Below are 16804 nucleotides of genomic sequence, written 5' to 3' on the forward strand. Positions count from 1 at the left end.
GTAGACGCCATTGCGAGTTTAACCTCCCATCTTATATAGTAGGCAGATGAGACGCAAAGAAGTTTTGCTCCTATATACAGAGTTCTTTAGTGACCAAGAACGAACATATCCCATGTCACTTGACCCTTATTTCAGTGCTCTGTTCCCTAAAAAGTAGAGAATTAAGCTTTAAAATATCAAGCTTTATAATGAGAGGATGTATGGTTTCCAACTCTTTTGAGGTTTTAACACTTACCATGTATTACTTCCCAATCTTCCCATATGTGAATGTAACACTTTGGAACTAGTTTTTTCTTTAATTAATCCAAAAGGAAAGCCCTTATGACACTTTAGAAAAGTGTATTACCACAGCTTGATAACGATTTAAAACTGGGTATTGGCATTTCCGCAAAAGTGAAAGTGTTAGTAATAAGGAACGGAAATGCACACGCCACTTTCACACACCACGGTTTTCCACCTGCCCACTCCCTTTCATAGCCATTCATTATTTCGTCTGACCTGTAAAGAGCCTTTTATGACTGAGGGCAAATCTTTCAGCCCTGCGCCTCCCATCGTCCTCATGCCCTATTGCATGTGTGACAGGTTACATTTTTCCACGTGGAACTAATCTTCAGCATCCTCACTATTCTAGTGGTCGCCTCTCCCTAGTACAGGCAGCGAGGCTGGTTTGTGTTTATCCCCTCAGGGCATGTTTCTGACCACAAAAAGCAGGGAAAAACACGAAAAATGCTTTCTTTCTGGCTTCAAATATCTAGAAACTTAGGAAATAGAAAGGAATTGGGCACAGAGAAACAATTTGGAAGAAAGCTGGAGCCAGGCTTTCCAGGACCCCTCCTTCCTTCCCCTCCAGATTAGAAAAACGATTCCCTGGCTCTGCGAGTAAGATTCTTCTATATGCTGGTGGAATGAGGCCTTAAAAATTCATAAAGTCGAGCTGGAGAAAATATTAAAAAGTATATATTCCTCCCACCCATCAATTTCTAGCCTGAGATTTGTGCCAGCCACGTGTGGACACGTCCAACTTTCCTGAGAATCTTTGTCAGCACATTGCTCCACTATGGACTGATTAAAAACTTCAGCGTTGAGCCAATCCATTCCTAGGCAACAGCTTTGTCCCTGCATGAGAAGCTGGTAGGAAGAGATTAGGGACACTCTCGGAAGTCATTGCCGATTTCAGAAATACCGATGGAACTAATGAGCCCAAGTTAGCATGAAGACTATAGAATGCTTTAAATTGTCCTAGTTCAGTGCAAGATGGTCGGAAGAGGAAAGGAAAAAGGAGGCAAGTTCTATTCTACTAGAGGTTGCTGACCAAATTCTCTGAGTCTCAGGAGACGAGCTGGAGTAGGAGTGTGTCACTTCTCCTACAGCGCTCCCTAATACTCTACTCCTGAAGACTTCTACTGACTGCTGTAATTCTACCGCAGGTGCTGCAAATACGGAAATCACAGGGGATGTTATGTTGGGTCAGATGGATGGTTAGGGATGGGAAGCAGCTCATAACTTTTCCTGCCTATTTTGTTGGCTTTGGCTTTTGGAAGACACACATCCAAAGGTAAGACAAAGAAAGGAGGCAAAAAATACATAAATGCATGTATATTCACATACAATTAGTAATGTGCAAAGTACTTAAGACAGGCTTTTAAAACCCACTTATAAATACAAACTAAAAACTGGTACAGAAAGAGTGGAAAAAACAGGCAGCAAAGCAACAAAGACGCCACCTTTCTTCTGAGACCCCATCACTCTCTCACCACTGGCCATATTCTGCTTCACACTGCTAGTTTCATTTTTCAAATGTAGGCCTAATAAGTCCCTTTAGAGCAAGGACTCTCAGCATAGGCACTGGGTGGGTAATCAGTAACTGTCTGTCATTTATTAAGTAGCCCCTCCTGTCACTCCAGTAAAACTTTAAGTGCAGCCAGGGATCCTTCCTTCAGATGTCTGACATCATGGGGTATTTAATAAGAAAGCTTAATCCCTATCTGTAATGCTCTTCTAAAAATTTAGGACAGGGTGGGTCTTCAACATCTTACAGTATCTTTTGATTGCTCTCAGCAGAGGTCTGACCGGTTCTATGAATCAGCTCTGGCTTGGTGGACAGTTAGTGCAATACTCTATGAACAGTAACTCAGTAAATCAGACTCGACTCTTACCCAGAATGTGCTTCCCAGGATCATACAAAAGACAGAAGTTTTAAAATTTTCTCAATGATTCTGTATCCAGTTGGTGTGAGCAAAGACCCCCAAATGCTATTAAACTCCTTAGTGATGTGAACCAGATGGAAAATAAAACAAAAGAATTCACAACTCACGTTAGACTGAATTGAATGTCTTTAATTTCACACAATGAATAACATATGAATAGGATTAACTTTTTTTTTTTTTTAATAGTTAAGTGCTGTATACTGTGCTAACCTGATCTGGTAGCGAAAAAGACTGAGCTTTCTTTTAGAAAAAAATGTTTAAAACCCAACATCTAAGACCATGGGGGAGCATGACAGTAAGCATGCTAGATGGATCTACGCCTCAAATAACAGCAAGTCCATGTTCATTTTAAATGTACAAAAATGCTTTATGAATAAAAACTGTTACAAAAAGAACATTTCAAACAATGTACAATTTTTCTTGCCTCTATATTCAATAAAATACAAATACATTTTTTGTTCTAAAATATGTTTACATACAATCAAAGTAGAACATGCAAATTACACTTTAAAAAAGGCTTTTAAAAACCACTTATGAATACAAACTAAAAATTAGCCAGCACGACTTGTAAGACAATCTTGTGCCCCATTTTTTCTTTTGAAATATATATGTACATATTTAACACGTCATGTGCATTTATTATTATTTAAGAAATAGATTTTTTTTTAAAAAAGGAAGAAAAAGAAAGACCAATCTAGGGTGGAACTGCCCTTCCGCGTTGATGAGCTGGCAGCTCCTTTCAATTTCCCCCCTTTAGTGTTTATTATACCTGGGCAAGTGGGCAATAGATATCCAGGAAGTTTCTTCCTTGGTTGATATGTGCTTCTAAGACTGTTCCCCAAATGAGTGAGCCCAACAGGGAAAGAAGACTCATCAGTGGGGTGAACTCTCCAAGAAACAAGAGGCAGAGAGGACCTTGTATTGTGGAAAGAAACTTTAAGAAACACCAAGAAAATGCTACGGTATATTACAGTTCGAGTTTCTAGGCACTGTGATGACATTATCTGTAAGCTCTGGCATTTGGACCGCTGTGATACTATAGGGTAGTGTTGAGAATAACGTCTATATTTATCTACTTTTACATAACGAGAAGGACTGAAAATCCTGCAACGTAACACTTAAATGGCTTTTGAGGCATTTCAGCTTCTGCCACCCCTCTCTCTCTATGCTACGGTTGGTATTTAAAGGCTTTGGAAATATGTATATAGACTTTAGACAGTTCCCAGGTAAATCTTTCTAGTGATAGAAAAAAAAATATTCTCCAAAAGCTCATTATCTGAATATTGTTGGGTAATAAGCTAGGAGTGGGATTTTCTACTTAAGTCTTAAAGCCAAATCCTTTATGATCTGCATGTAGTACATCACCTTATTCTATAATTCTGTCACCACTTGCTTATCATATTTATAGACCCAGCAATGTGCAGAACACAAATTCTGACTGCCATTGAATATGGCCTCCTACTCCGGACAGCAGCCAAGTTAACATGCTAATCTTCTGCCAGCCCTTAGTCACCTTCTTCGGGCTGTCAGTGGCTGCTGATTCCTGGTCCTGCCAAGTCACAAACCAGCCCCTGACATGCTTTTCTTTCCTTTCCGTTGACCTTTCTTCCTTGGGTTTTAGCCAGAGCCAGGCTATTGGAGGAAGTTAAACTTCTGCTCCTTTCAGTTGAGATCGGGGTGGAAAAGCAAGTGGCTCTTCCAGATACTTAGGTGGATTAAAGATCCATCATCACCTTCAAGGAAGCTTTTGTATCTAGATTTCATCCTTTTCTCATCACTAACCAGACTCCTTACAAGTGGGTCCATATCTGCTTACTGAAGGCAAGTAATCCAGAAAACAAAAGAAAAATAAATAAAAATCAAGGGATTTCTCTTACAAAATATTTTGTGAAGCTGTATATGGAGTACCATGTATCCCAAATGACCTCTTCTAAAAAAGAAATGCAGCCCCAGAAGGCATTGTTGGGTGGCCAGAGACCTCTACAATCTGGATCGGGAGAGCTGGGTTTTCTTTCCAGCTCTGCAACCAACTGGGTGTGAAGCTGCATTGGCCCACTGCTGAGCTGAGTTTGGACAACAGGAGAGAGGCTAATGGAATCGGGGTAGTTAGAGAATCAGGAAATGGATGTACTGATGAGATGAGTTAGGTTAATGAAAAGCAGCAGAAAAAAAATAACATGATACTGAGGGAGGAACTGGGTGGTGGAGAGAGGAGGCTGTGCAGGTGATGGAACTTGCTTCTGCCTCCCAGCGGCTGTTTAGCATTCCTCAGCTTTGGTCCTCTGCAGTATTCCAATCAATATCTAGGGTCATACACGTAGAGGATTTGAATTTAACTCAAATGACTGCTGTAGACCGGAATTCATGTGTAAGTTGCAACTCTGCTGTTAAATCTCTTGAAATATCTTTTAGAGGTTTGGAAATTCTAATGTACTTAAAGTTTTGGGAATTTCTCACCTACTAGAGGTTAATGTCAATTAAACTTTGGGTCCTTATTAAAGAAGTCTGCAGAGTGCCTGCCAGCTCATCCTCCTTTGCAAGAAGGTTTATTCTGCTTATAGACGTGGTTGGAGAGAAAGTACAACACATGAAGGAAGAAGGGCAAACGAAAGAAGGAAATGATTTCAAAATCCAGTAAGAAGAGAAACCTCTTTATGGCTGAATTGGAATGAAAATGGCTGCTGTTTCATAGCAATGGCGGGGGGGCGGGCGGTGTGAGAGGGGCTAATTTAAACCTTCCTTTCAGGTGACTTTGGAACCACTCATAGACGTAGCTTGGGAATGACGAATTAAAAATGGCTGCTTTGATTTTGCTGTTCAACTTATGTGAAATGCCAAAGGTCAACCTAGGTCACAAACTGAGTACCTAGGATGTAAGCTTTAAAGAACAGGGGAAGGCAGTCCTTTAAACTTACATATTGCTAGGATTAAATGCGATTGACCTAGTGGGCAGCAAAAGATGTGAAGTCCATGGTGACAGACCAGAAGAGTATGTGGGTAATTTCAACCAACTGCTGGTGCCATGACGGAGCAGTGATATCTGCAAGCATATTAACTTGGAACTTAAAAATTTACTCACATAAATACCCCATCACTTATTATGTTGCCAATAAAAATCCATCTCTAAGGAAATAATATTGTGTTCTGAAGTGATAATACAATTTCCAGCTGGTCCCAACTTCCTGTAAAGAAACTTAATTTGGAGGTAAACCAGATATTCTAATTACCATTAGAAAATTTAATTCTCTCTCTCAGTGTCTCTTTCTGTAATCTACCATGCCAGGTGTTTGATGTCTTGGGGAAGGTAAGGGGGAGTGAGGGAGGAAATTGAAAATACTTATTTGAAATTTCCACAATCTGACTTTTAGAAAACATCTACGGAAATGGAATTCTTCATATTCATTCTGCGCCTGCTTAACATATTTTATTCGGGCTGTGGAAATGGATAATAGAGATGGAATATCTGTCCACGCTAAACCAATGGCTAGAGTACAACTTCGATGAGAAATGTACAGCTGAAATTGACCATTTAAAAGACGATTTGTCACACACAGTTTGCATCCATGCAGACTGATAGATTTATAATTACATTATGTACAATAATGTTTTAGTTTATTAAGGCAACCACAATTTGGATACTTGGTCCAAGGTGGCTTGATATAATTGAAGTGGTGATACCCTTTGAGCATTTTCTTTTTTTTTTCCAGATAAGAACACTTCCATTTGCTTTTAAGAAATAATTTTCAAGGGATAATGGACTTCTTCTATTGTCTTTTTGTTTCCTTTTTTTGAACAACCTATGACAATCATTTGTATCAAAAAGATCAGGTAACAAGGCATTGCTAGACACTTGTCTTTCTGGTGGGTCTGGGGTTTCAGTTTTTGGTGGTTTGTCAGTTATTCCATTTGCTGTGCGGTATTAAAACCATTTTGTTCTGCCTATGCTCTGCTGATATGTTTTAAGTATAAAAATAGCCTGGTTGACATCTGGGTCAACATATCCTTGGCTGCTCTGCGTCACTTATTAAAAAGGTTTTATCAATACTGAGTATGTTTCACAATGATTGGGATTCAAAGCCAGCTTCTCGGAACAGCTTGCCAAGGGTGAACTTTACAGCACAGGTTAAGGATTACATTATTTAAATGTGTACCAAGAAAAACAAAAAAGGCAGCAAATAAGTTAATGCAAAGGTATATGGAAGTACAATGGGCAAAGGAAAAGTAGGAACAGAGAATGCTAAAAATCAGTGTATGCGCGATAGAGGAGGCACACAGAACATGAATGTGGGTCTAAGGTCGCCTATCACTAGAATTCCACCTTCTGATCACACAATTCCATCTGAGAAACGTACGGTTAAGGGAAAGATTCAGGTCACCCGAAGATGACGTTGGTACCTAAAGCTTAGCAGAGCTTGAAAACCAAAAGAAAAAAAAAACCAATTAAATGGAAACGGGTTACAGCAATGCCAGTTGAGCAATCTGCAGCTTTCCTCCCCTTGGAATGTTTCCTAATTGAGGGTGTTTCCCTTTCAATTTCCCTGGCCAGCAAATGAAATCCGAGTTGAGGGCGCACCGTGGCAGCGGGAGGTCAAGAGAGCGCCACCAGCCTGCTCCTCGTGGGGGCCTTCTGCTGGCCTGCGGAGGATCCAGCCGCACTGGAGCGCCGCGTGGTGGGAGCTGCGGTGAGGCTCAGACAAGCTTCTTCTGAAGGTGTCTCCCTGCTTTGGCTTTCCCAAGAGCTTCGGATGGCTCAGCCCCGTCTTCTGGCCCGATTCTGCCTGCCCGGCTTCTGGAGAGAAGGGCGTGGGTGTCCCTGCAGCGGGGGGATTTCGTCCCTGCAGCGGGGGGATTCCGCCCCCGCCCCGGCTCACTGCGCTTCCCACGTGTCAGTTCCCTAGGCCCCAGGTGCAGACGCCCAGACCCGCCCTAGGGAAGGACCTCGCTCTCACTCCCTCGGGACTTCCTCTGCCTTTTGGCTTTCACCTCCTCTTCCTGGGGAAGGGGCTGCTGCGGGGGCGGATGCTGTGGGGGCTGAGAGGGGGCCTGCGGTTTGTGTTTCCTCTTTCCGCCTCGGGGGGTCTTGGGTAGAGCGGGGGGCGGGGGTAGGGGCGGTGGTGGAGGGGGCGGCAGGGGAGGCGGTGGTGGCGGGGGCAGGGGCGGCGCTTCCCGGGCCATGTGGATGACGGCCTCGATGGTGGCCATGATGGTGTCTTGGCTGGCGGTGGGCTCCAGCACCAGCGGGCTCAGGCTGGGCTTCTGGCCCCTTTTGCTGGGCAGGTCGATGCATTTTTCCAGCACCGGCATTTGGTCTCTGGAGTCCTCATCGAACTGGGTAGGCTGCTTCCTGGGACGCCCGCGCCTCTTCTTGACGAAGTTGTTGCCTGTTTTTGATTGTCTCTGCAGCCGCTTGGCCTTCAGGATCTTGTTCACGTGGTCCAGGTTCTTCTTGGTGGACAGGATCTTGGTGTAGTTGCACATCTTCCGCACTTCGCACTGGATGGCTTCGATCTCCCGCCGCTTGAACCTCTTCTTCAGGGAGGAGCCGACTGCAGGAGGGGAAGAGAGAAGAAATTGAGCACAAGATGCCAGCTGCCTTCAACCCAGCCTCTTCACTGACAGCTAGCATTCTACTTGGCTATAACGATTATGGAGAATTAATGCTATGGGTGTGTCTCCATGCCCAAGATGTATTATTCCTTTTTATTGAAATAAACATTTGTCATATATTTATTGTGTATGCAAAGTACTTCTATTTACATTACTTCAGTCCTCTCAACAATTATGTGAAAAATTGTCATTCCCTTTTTAAAGATGTGGAAACTGAGGCTCACGCTGTTGAGGTAAACTGACCTAGAGCCATGGGACTCAATGGCAGAATCACAATATTAATCTTCCCATTATTTCTCTTATTATAGAGGTAATTTTTTATTCAGTCCTTTTGACATTTGATCCGATTCAATTTAGTACAGGATTAGATTTTTTCTTTTTTGTTGGTGTTGGATGAATAAAAAGGCACATGGGCCTCCATGTGAAGTAATCGGGATCATGCAGATGTACCATCGATCTCATGGAAGAGATGCCTTGGCCAGATCAAGAATATGAATGTGTAACTGAAGCACTTTATTCCTAACCCTTCTCTACTGACACAGGGAGGCTTATTTCCTGGAGCACTCTAGTTGTGATGGTATCATCTCCACGCTTTTTCCCCAGTGTTCTGGACTAGTCAAGTTGCCTGATGGCATTCAGTTAACCAGGTCCTTCATAACCAGTTCATCCTCTGGGAACCTCAGGGGACGTATCAGCCAGATGTTTCTGAATCATTTACACTACCCCTCCCAGGCTGGTGTTTGCAAAGAGCTCTTTTCACGTCCTTTTGGCCAGCTGCATCTCCATTTTATGAGCCGAACTTCTTGTCTCAGGAAGTCCTGCACTGCCACCACTAAATGGCCTTCAGAACTGCTTAGTTTTGAAGTTCAGACACCATAAAGTGTGAATGGCTTCAAGACATAGCCATTCCTTCTGCAGAGCATTCTTTCTCCTTGTGTTGTTCATGAGCAGGCATATGTGTGATACCTGTGTGCACATGTGCACATGCACACAAATGGGCACAAACACTCACACAGACTCCACGGCCCCACCTTCAAGGTGGTCACTCCCCCTGGCTGTTTATAAACATAAGTGTGTTTTCACTGAGTTCTTTGCTGCTGTGATTTACGCTACATATTCAACCCCCAAAAAAGCCCATGTGGAAGACCCACGCATAGAGGGGAGTGTGTTGCATTTTGGTTTGTTGCTTCCTCTCATTATTTCTTTTTTGTACCTACTAATAAAGAAGCAGAATAAATATCTTAAGAGGGGAGGAAAAAGATGCTTAAAACATGGATACCATTCTCACTTATTCTTGGGTACTCCCACTTTCCCCTGCTTTGTCCCATTTCTCTCTCATGCTGTGCCTAGCACAGATTGCCAAGAGGGTTTTATTTGAAGTTATTTACACCCCCAGCTTCATGGAGTGGAAAGAGCTGAGTCCCACAGGCCAGGTCAAAATGTTACCGCTTTTGGCCAAAGGTCAGTAAGACTGACCAAGCAATGAATAACTGCTGATTGATCTTTAAAATAAGTTATAAAGATCAAAATAGAACAAAGCCAGAGTGAGCTGCTGACTATGAAAATAAAATTTTTGTAGTTAGTTTTGTAAAAGAAAAGGGTTGCCCGGTTGTAAGTTATCAGAGGCAAGAACCAACCCTTGTCTGTCTTTATGTTCCTCAAAGGGCCTAGCAGGGTGCCTTGTATATAAAAGAGATTTAAGAATTGTTTCTGAACTGACAAATCAGGCTAATCAGGCCTTGTAGTCGTATTCTTTAGAAGAGTTCTAGTTTGGATTTTTAAAGTGATCACTGCAAATATAGTGATACTAAAACTGAGCCTGCCTCCGTGTCAGTGACAGATAATTTATCTTGTCCACATAGCTCATGAGTCAATGGCAACTCGTCAGTAATGCTCCGCAAAACCTGACACTAATCCAAGCAAAGGTTTCATTTACAGTTTGCCCTCTCTTTAGTTTATATCATCCATAGAGGAAGCAAATGCTTTGTGATATATTATATAATATAGCATGAAAGTATAAAATAAATCACCTTGCTGACATGTAATATAGCGTAGAGGAATAAAATAAATCAATTAGTTGGCAATACTGTATTTGACCAAGTTAAGCTTGATGAAAATACTCCAGGAGCTGCAGGTCATCTGGAGAAAATATAAGCAATGGATTGTCACCCTGTGTGTTATCTTTTAAAAATGAAATGCCAAAATAAATAAATAAGCCACCAAAACAAAATCTGCAAACTGAAACAAAGAAATAAACAAACAGAAACCTAGCAGATAGCAGATAATTCCATATCCAAAAATATGTGCTGTCTAATTATTTTTTTTGGGGGGGGCTCTTTACAGCGAAACTATAATTTTTTATTACATCTTTGCATTAAAAAAGATTATAAAATAAAAATTAATTCTGATAGTGCAAATCTACCAAACAATGCTAAAAAATGACATAACCAACTCTTCTGTGCCCACCATTCACATTTAACAAATGTTAACTTTTTGTCATGTTTTCCTCAATAAGAAAGAAAACATTGCAGATTGAGCTAAGTCATGACTCCCTTTTCCATTCCTTTCCCTTTCTTTTTTATGCTTGTTTTAATCCTTTTGCTGCATATACATGAGCTCCTGTTGGTAACAATGTAAGAAACCGGGAACGCTCGCATACTGTTGGTGGGAGTGTAAATTGTTATAATCATTTTGGAGCATGATTGGGAATAACTGTTAAGAGTTGAAGATGTGCACATTCAATGTCCCAGCAATTTCATGTCAAGCTTGCCTCCTTTACTCATATGTAACAGGAGGCAAAATTCATACAATGATGTTCCTTGAAGCTCAGTGTATGACGGAGAAAACTGAAAACAATCTAATTAATCAACTGTGATATATAAAGCAATACAATATTATACATCGATTAAAATGAATAAACTACACATAAATATCTCAATGTGGTTAAATCTCATTTAAAGAGCTGAGTAATAAAGGAAATCAGAAAAATATGCTTAGGTATACTACTTATATAACTTTAAAAACACACATATTTCCTGAACTTTTATTTTATCTTCAGAGTCCTGTTGCGGAGGTTTAAAGTGACTGCTGTGTAGGAGATCAACTGTGAGTCAAAGACTTGGTGGATGACTCACCTACTACTCAATGTCTACTTCCCCCAAAGCAACCTCATAGAGTTTTATTAAACCTCTAGAGTAGGGTTGTCCAACAGAGTTTTCTGAGATGGTGAAAATGTTCTGTGTGTGTGTGCTGCCCATAGGTAGCCACTAGCCACTTGTGGCTACTGAGCACTTGAAATGTGGCTGGTGTGACTGAGAAACTGAATTTTTAATAGCACTTAATTATCATTTAAATAGCTACAGTGTGGCTAGTGGCTACCCTATGGGGCAGCACAGCTCTATAACTAACTACCTCGAAATACAGAGGACCAAGGACACACAGGGATTCATTCCACAAAATGTGAACTGTGGGAGACTCTAGGCAAACTGGTGTTTTCAACAAATAAATTGCAGGGCAGGGGGAAGATGAAACTATTCTTTCAAAGAGACTAAAGAGATAAAGTGACCTGATTTGGATGACAATTTGAACAAATCATTAAAAGAGACCATGAAATAAATGGAAATTTCAACACTGGGCATTTCATGATATAATTACTGTTAATTTTCATAGGTGTGATAATTGCATTGTGATCATGCTTTTTGAGTACCTATCTTTTAGAGATGCATACTAAAACATTTATAGATGAAGTCACATACTATCATCTGGGATTCACTTTAAAATATTAAGAAAGGGAGGAAGTAGGTGGAAATATTGATGAAACACGATTGACTGTAAGTTGATATTGTTGAAGCTGAAGTTGGTATTGATAGGTACATGAGGTTTAATGCTATTCTGCCTACTTTGATGTATGCCTGACATTTTCCATAATGCAAAGTTAAAAAATTATTTTAAAAAGTGGCAATAAAACATCTTAAAATCTTAGGGCTGGACAGTGCTCTAATTTCCACCCTCTCGGGGCTTTATTTCACCTATTTTTTTTTTTCTTTTTTTTGAGACGGAGTCTCAGTCTGCCACCAGGCTGGAGTGCAGTGGCATGATCTCAGCTCACTGCAACCTCTGCCTCCTGGGTTCAAGAGATTCTCCTAACTTAGCCTCCAGAGTAGCTGGGATGACAGGTGCATACCACCATGCCCAGTTAAGTTTTGTACTTTTAGTAGAGACGGGGTTTCACCATATTGGCTAGGATGGTCTCGATCTGCTGACCTTGTGATCTGCCCGCTTTGGCCTCCGAAAGTGTTGGGATTACAGGTGTGAGCCACTGCGCCTGGCCTATTTCACCTAAATATTTTTTGAAGAATAAGAGGAGATGTTCTCAATGAAGGTCGTGCATTCACCATCTCCCTAGAAGGCTTACGCTTGTAGCTGCCCTCCTGGCTTAATGGCATAGAAAATGAATGAGTTCTCTGTGTTTTATGCTTTGACAAACAGCATAAATAACAATATGCCATGAGTCAATCTCCACTGATGGCAGCAGGTATTATGACTTAGTATCCCTCTGTTTTGCACATTATAATCTTTGGAGTTTTTTACATCTACCAAACACCTGAATTTCATTTATTTTTCCTTTATGCTTATTATACAAACTTTCAGTTCAGATTTGTTATCCCTCCATGTGAACAATGGCAGAATATGGTATAGAAGAAAGGACTCTGTGTAGAAGAAGCTGGAAAACAGTGGGAACGGAGATAAATCCCTTAACCCCTCCGTCTCCGTTTCTTCATCTGCTACGTTGGAAGGCTGAAGCAGATGCTCTTGGAAGTTCTCTTCTACATTTAGATTGCCATATTTCTTTTCTATATTCATGATCAACTATGCCCCCAAATGTGGGGTGGCTTTCTAAAACATTTATTTAATTGAATAATTCTGAAATCTTAGTATGGACTTGGCAGGGTTTGATATTCACAAATCTTTCCCCTTATTGCTTATGATTTCACTGTCCCTCTAAATGTTTACAGACTTTTCTCTCTTCAAATTGTTTCATGATTGGGCAGTCATTTCTGGGCTCTTGCTGCAAGATTGATTCCATATTTGCTCTCCTTCCTATAATTGTCTTATATCTTGCTTGCTCTTTGTAGTTTTAAAGAACAATTATTGAGTGGCCCAGGCAAAATGCAAATTCATTTCTTCATAAAGGCAATACAAATTTTCCTTCAGACTCTATCTATATTTGAAATTGCCATGCAAATGGTTGAGCTGGTTTTGATCCAGATCTAGATATTCTATCTTTTCACTCTCATTATCAGAAGATTAGCTCATCAGCATACTGTTGATTTTGTCAAGTTGTTTATGGTAACTGGAGAATGGACTTAGCACTGCTCTTTTGGATGCAAAATTTGTAGATGTAGTAGGCTCCCTGAGCCAAGGGCTAACAAGGTTAGTTACATAGAAGATTCCCAAGAAACAGATGCTCATGTTTGTAGACAGTACTTTGCCCATGTACATACCCTATTTTACAAGAAAGCTTTGGGTGGATTTTGGAGGGAGGCAAATTTATTTCTAGACTCCTTAGAGTTTTTCTTGCTGTTTGAATGTTCCTAAGGAGAAGTGGAAAGATGTTGAGGAAGGCTGAACTGCCTGGAGTTGGGGTGCATTTCAGGGCAGATAGAGATGGAATATCCTGTGCTTCAAACAAGGCAGAGAGTTGCAGTGTGAATTATTTTGTGTGCTGATACATGTTAGAAGATTCCCTGAAGGCAAAGTCCACATCTTTTTTTTTTTTCTGCTTTCAGAATTCCCAGCACAGGCCATTGATACAGCAGTACCTGATCTGGTGCGCATGATGTGGTCAGCAAATACAAGCTCAATGGAATTCAAGTGTCTCATGTTCTCCAATGTAAATTGTGCATTTTATTTTATTTTATATTTTTACTTTGTACTTGTGCTTGCCTTGGTAATGGTCTCTTATTTTCATAATGCTGCTTTTTATTTTTAATGAGGAGAATGAGGCAACCTGCCTTGGCATGCAAACTTTCTTCTTCCATCTTTAGAATTTAAATTAACCTTCTACAGCCCTGGCCTTAAAAGCTCTTTTGAAAAAGATGGCAAGTTGCCTCTGCTGGTGAGGCCTCTGCAAGGTAGGGGGCATCTGAGTTGCTGCTTGTTACCAACACAAGTGCTACAGGATTGCTAAGTTTAAAGCAGTAATTTAGAATTAAGAGTTAGCAGATGTGGGGGATTTGTCGTAATATGACGGTGTTTTCATCCTGTTCTTAATGTCGTCTTACCATACTTTGGAGCTTCTTTGAAAACATGACTAGCTTGTTTGAAGCCTAGTAACTCCTGACTATTCAAACAACAACTTATTCTTAGGGGTTTATTGTGAACGAAATTTTTGTCGCAGTTGCAATGGCTTGAAGAACTCTGGTCTTTGTTCTGCTCCTATTCACATTTTTTCCTGGGATGAGGTAGGGGGAAGAGGTGGGGAGACTGGCTGATAGAGATGTGAAGCAATGGGTATGGAGGTGTGAACATGTTTATGTGTGTGAGCTCTGAAGTGGGCTAGGCCACCAAACAGTTAGTGCCCCAGGGCATCTCCCTGATCTCAGGAATGATGTTGGATTTAGAAATCTGCCTAGTGCTCTCCTGCTCCTGCCACCTTGCTCACACTGTTCACTTCCTCTCTGCCTCTCTAAATTCAACCAGCAGCCTCCCAAGTGGGATGCACATTCCCTCCAGAGGAAGCCAGACAATCTACTGTGCTGCAGAAAGAACACATTAATAATTTGTATTTACATTATTTATATTTTACCTAAATAATTCTAATGCTTAATATATGGAACTCTGGAACTCCAGCCATGCCCTTACTTGTGCTGCTCATCAGATGATGGGTCCCCTGTCACACTTGGGCATGAGATTCCTGGGAGAAGGAGAGGCACATGCATTTGAGGGATTGACAGGGGATCTCACTGGTGAGTTCCTTTCAGGGTGCTGCCAGTGTCCTTTATTTTAAATTTATAGCAGCCCAGCCCACGTGGTAATTTTAGAAGAGCAAGACCTTTCAACAGAAAACAATTTCAAAATACTTTGTAATGAGATAAAGAATACCCATACAATATTTTATATACCACACAGAGTTCTGTTGGTTATCTCACACCAAACTGTATACATGAGTTGCCATTTTCAAAGATGAATTTGTCAATTTTCTTGTACAAAAAGACAAGGGTTCCAAATTTTCTTAACTCTTTTAGGCTGTCGATGGGCTGTCAGTAATGTTACCTAGCAGATGTTAAAAAACAAAACACTTAATGTCCCTCTAGAGTAAACTGGGCCAGAAAGTAACTGCTTTTGGAAAGACACTCATGCTATCAAAAGAGCAGTTTGGGAAATTTATTGCAAATGTTTCCACTATTTGGCAATTCTGTTGCTGAAAACAATAAAACCTATAAAACCCCTTTAATCTGAAAATTTGAATACCTTATAAACAGAACTAACTTCCAAATGAAGAGCTGGACTAAAAAAATGACCATCTAATTGTTAATAAAGCGGATTGTTTACCAAGTTTCAACACAAATCTTGGTTAACTGATAGATGAGACTGGAAAAAAGTAGTACTGATTTAAGCACAGTCAACAATGTACTTACTCTTTTGAATCTCTGTGTATGTGAAATGTTCTCTTACCCTGCAACATCTACTAAAGAGTATTGAAACAAACTAAATTCAGAATGAGTACTTTAAATTACTTATCACAAGTACTTAAAAAACCAAGATTTTCAAAAACAAGGATACAAACTCAATTGCTTGGCCCTTCTTAAAACACTATTAAAAATACTAAAATCAGTATAACATTTTGATAGCAACAAAAATACTTTTGTTTCATTAATAATAGCAGGTAAAATATATTTAAATTTATTTTAAGAATAGAGTATATTTCAAGTATATCTCATCATCTTAAAAAGTTTATATTTAAGAAAAAGAGGGCACATATTTTTAGTATGTATTTAAACGGTGTGACTATTCAAAATTATGTTACTAATATCATGGCATGATCAAAAAATATGGAGCCCCCTGCTTTAAATTTGTCCTTTCTTTTAAAACTCCTCAAGAGTTTATTCACTCACTTAGTATCTAATCCTCAAAGATTTTAACTTTCTATGGCCTAGGAAGCATTAAAGCTTCTGAAGACAGCATGTGTTGTCCTTTTTCATACCCTTCAAAACAAAGAATATAGTTCCTCTGTCATAGTAGATGTTTGATTAATATTTCCTTCTAGATTGTTTCAGACTGTAAACTCCTAGAGCTGAAATCCTGGAGAGCATTCATCTTTATATTCCCCAGAACATCTTTAATTGAGTTGCATGCAATTCCATGGCAGTGAGGGGTGGCCTATCCATGGAGAGCTCCTCAAATGGGATTTAATGCTGACATATTTTATTTGGTTAGGCGATTCAGAGGTCTGGTGTGCAGCTTTCAGAGTCCTTGACTTCTCTGACCATGAGGAAATAACGCCAGTTATTTCATGGGCCCACGGGTTAGACAAACCACCTGGGACTTTGGACAGATAAAGACAGCAGCCACTCATTCCAGAGAGAATGTAAGCTGAGTTAAAAACATTGCTAGGATTGCTCAAGCCGGGGACTTCTAAGGAGGGTAACCTGGATTTTGGCAGTCCTGAAAAAAACTGGGCAAAAGAAAAATCTCAGAGATAAGAGAACCAGTAAAAGATGAGATTATAGCTCCCTGTAAGGTGAGTCATGAGTATTCATCACAAGGGATTGCCCATGAGGGATGAACAGAGGAGTCTTAAGTCTGGGGGATTTTCTGGAGGTACTATTTATTTATAAGTCACTTAGAAATAGTCGCTTCCTAGGCTTTTGGTAAGGAGTGAATTGGGAATGGCAGCATTGGTAAACTGAGAAATATGAGGGCACTTAGCCCTCTCTGTTTCATTCAACTTTGGCTTTTGTTTGTTGTAATGTGGATTAAGTCCCAAC

The 16804-nt window shown here is 40.4% G+C and overlaps 1 protein-coding gene across 3 annotated transcripts in view; it reads right to left on the bottom strand.

Annotated features, from left to right (window-relative positions):
* Window positions 1-2321: 2321 nt before the first annotated feature.
* The window catches only part of SETBP1 (SET binding protein 1), a 372922-nt gene continuing 358439 nt past the window's right edge, over window positions 2322-16804 (bottom strand). For all 3 annotated transcript variants that reach the window (XM_012440796.3, XM_012440793.2, XM_012440794.2), the window contains exon 6: window positions 2322-7753. In XM_012440796.3, coding sequence (XP_012296219.2) covers window positions 7134-7753 — 620 coding nt within the window. In that variant the 3' untranslated portion in view covers window positions 2322-7133. The remainder of the gene's footprint in view (window positions 7754-16804) is intronic.

The sequence above is a fragment of the Aotus nancymaae genome, unplaced genomic scaffold (assembly GCF_030222135.1).
Source record: "Aotus nancymaae isolate 86718 unplaced genomic scaffold, 86718_ANA_hifiasm-v0.15.2.pri h1tg000020l, whole genome shotgun sequence".
Taxonomy (NCBI): Eukaryota; Metazoa; Chordata; class Mammalia; order Primates; family Aotidae; genus Aotus; species Aotus nancymaae.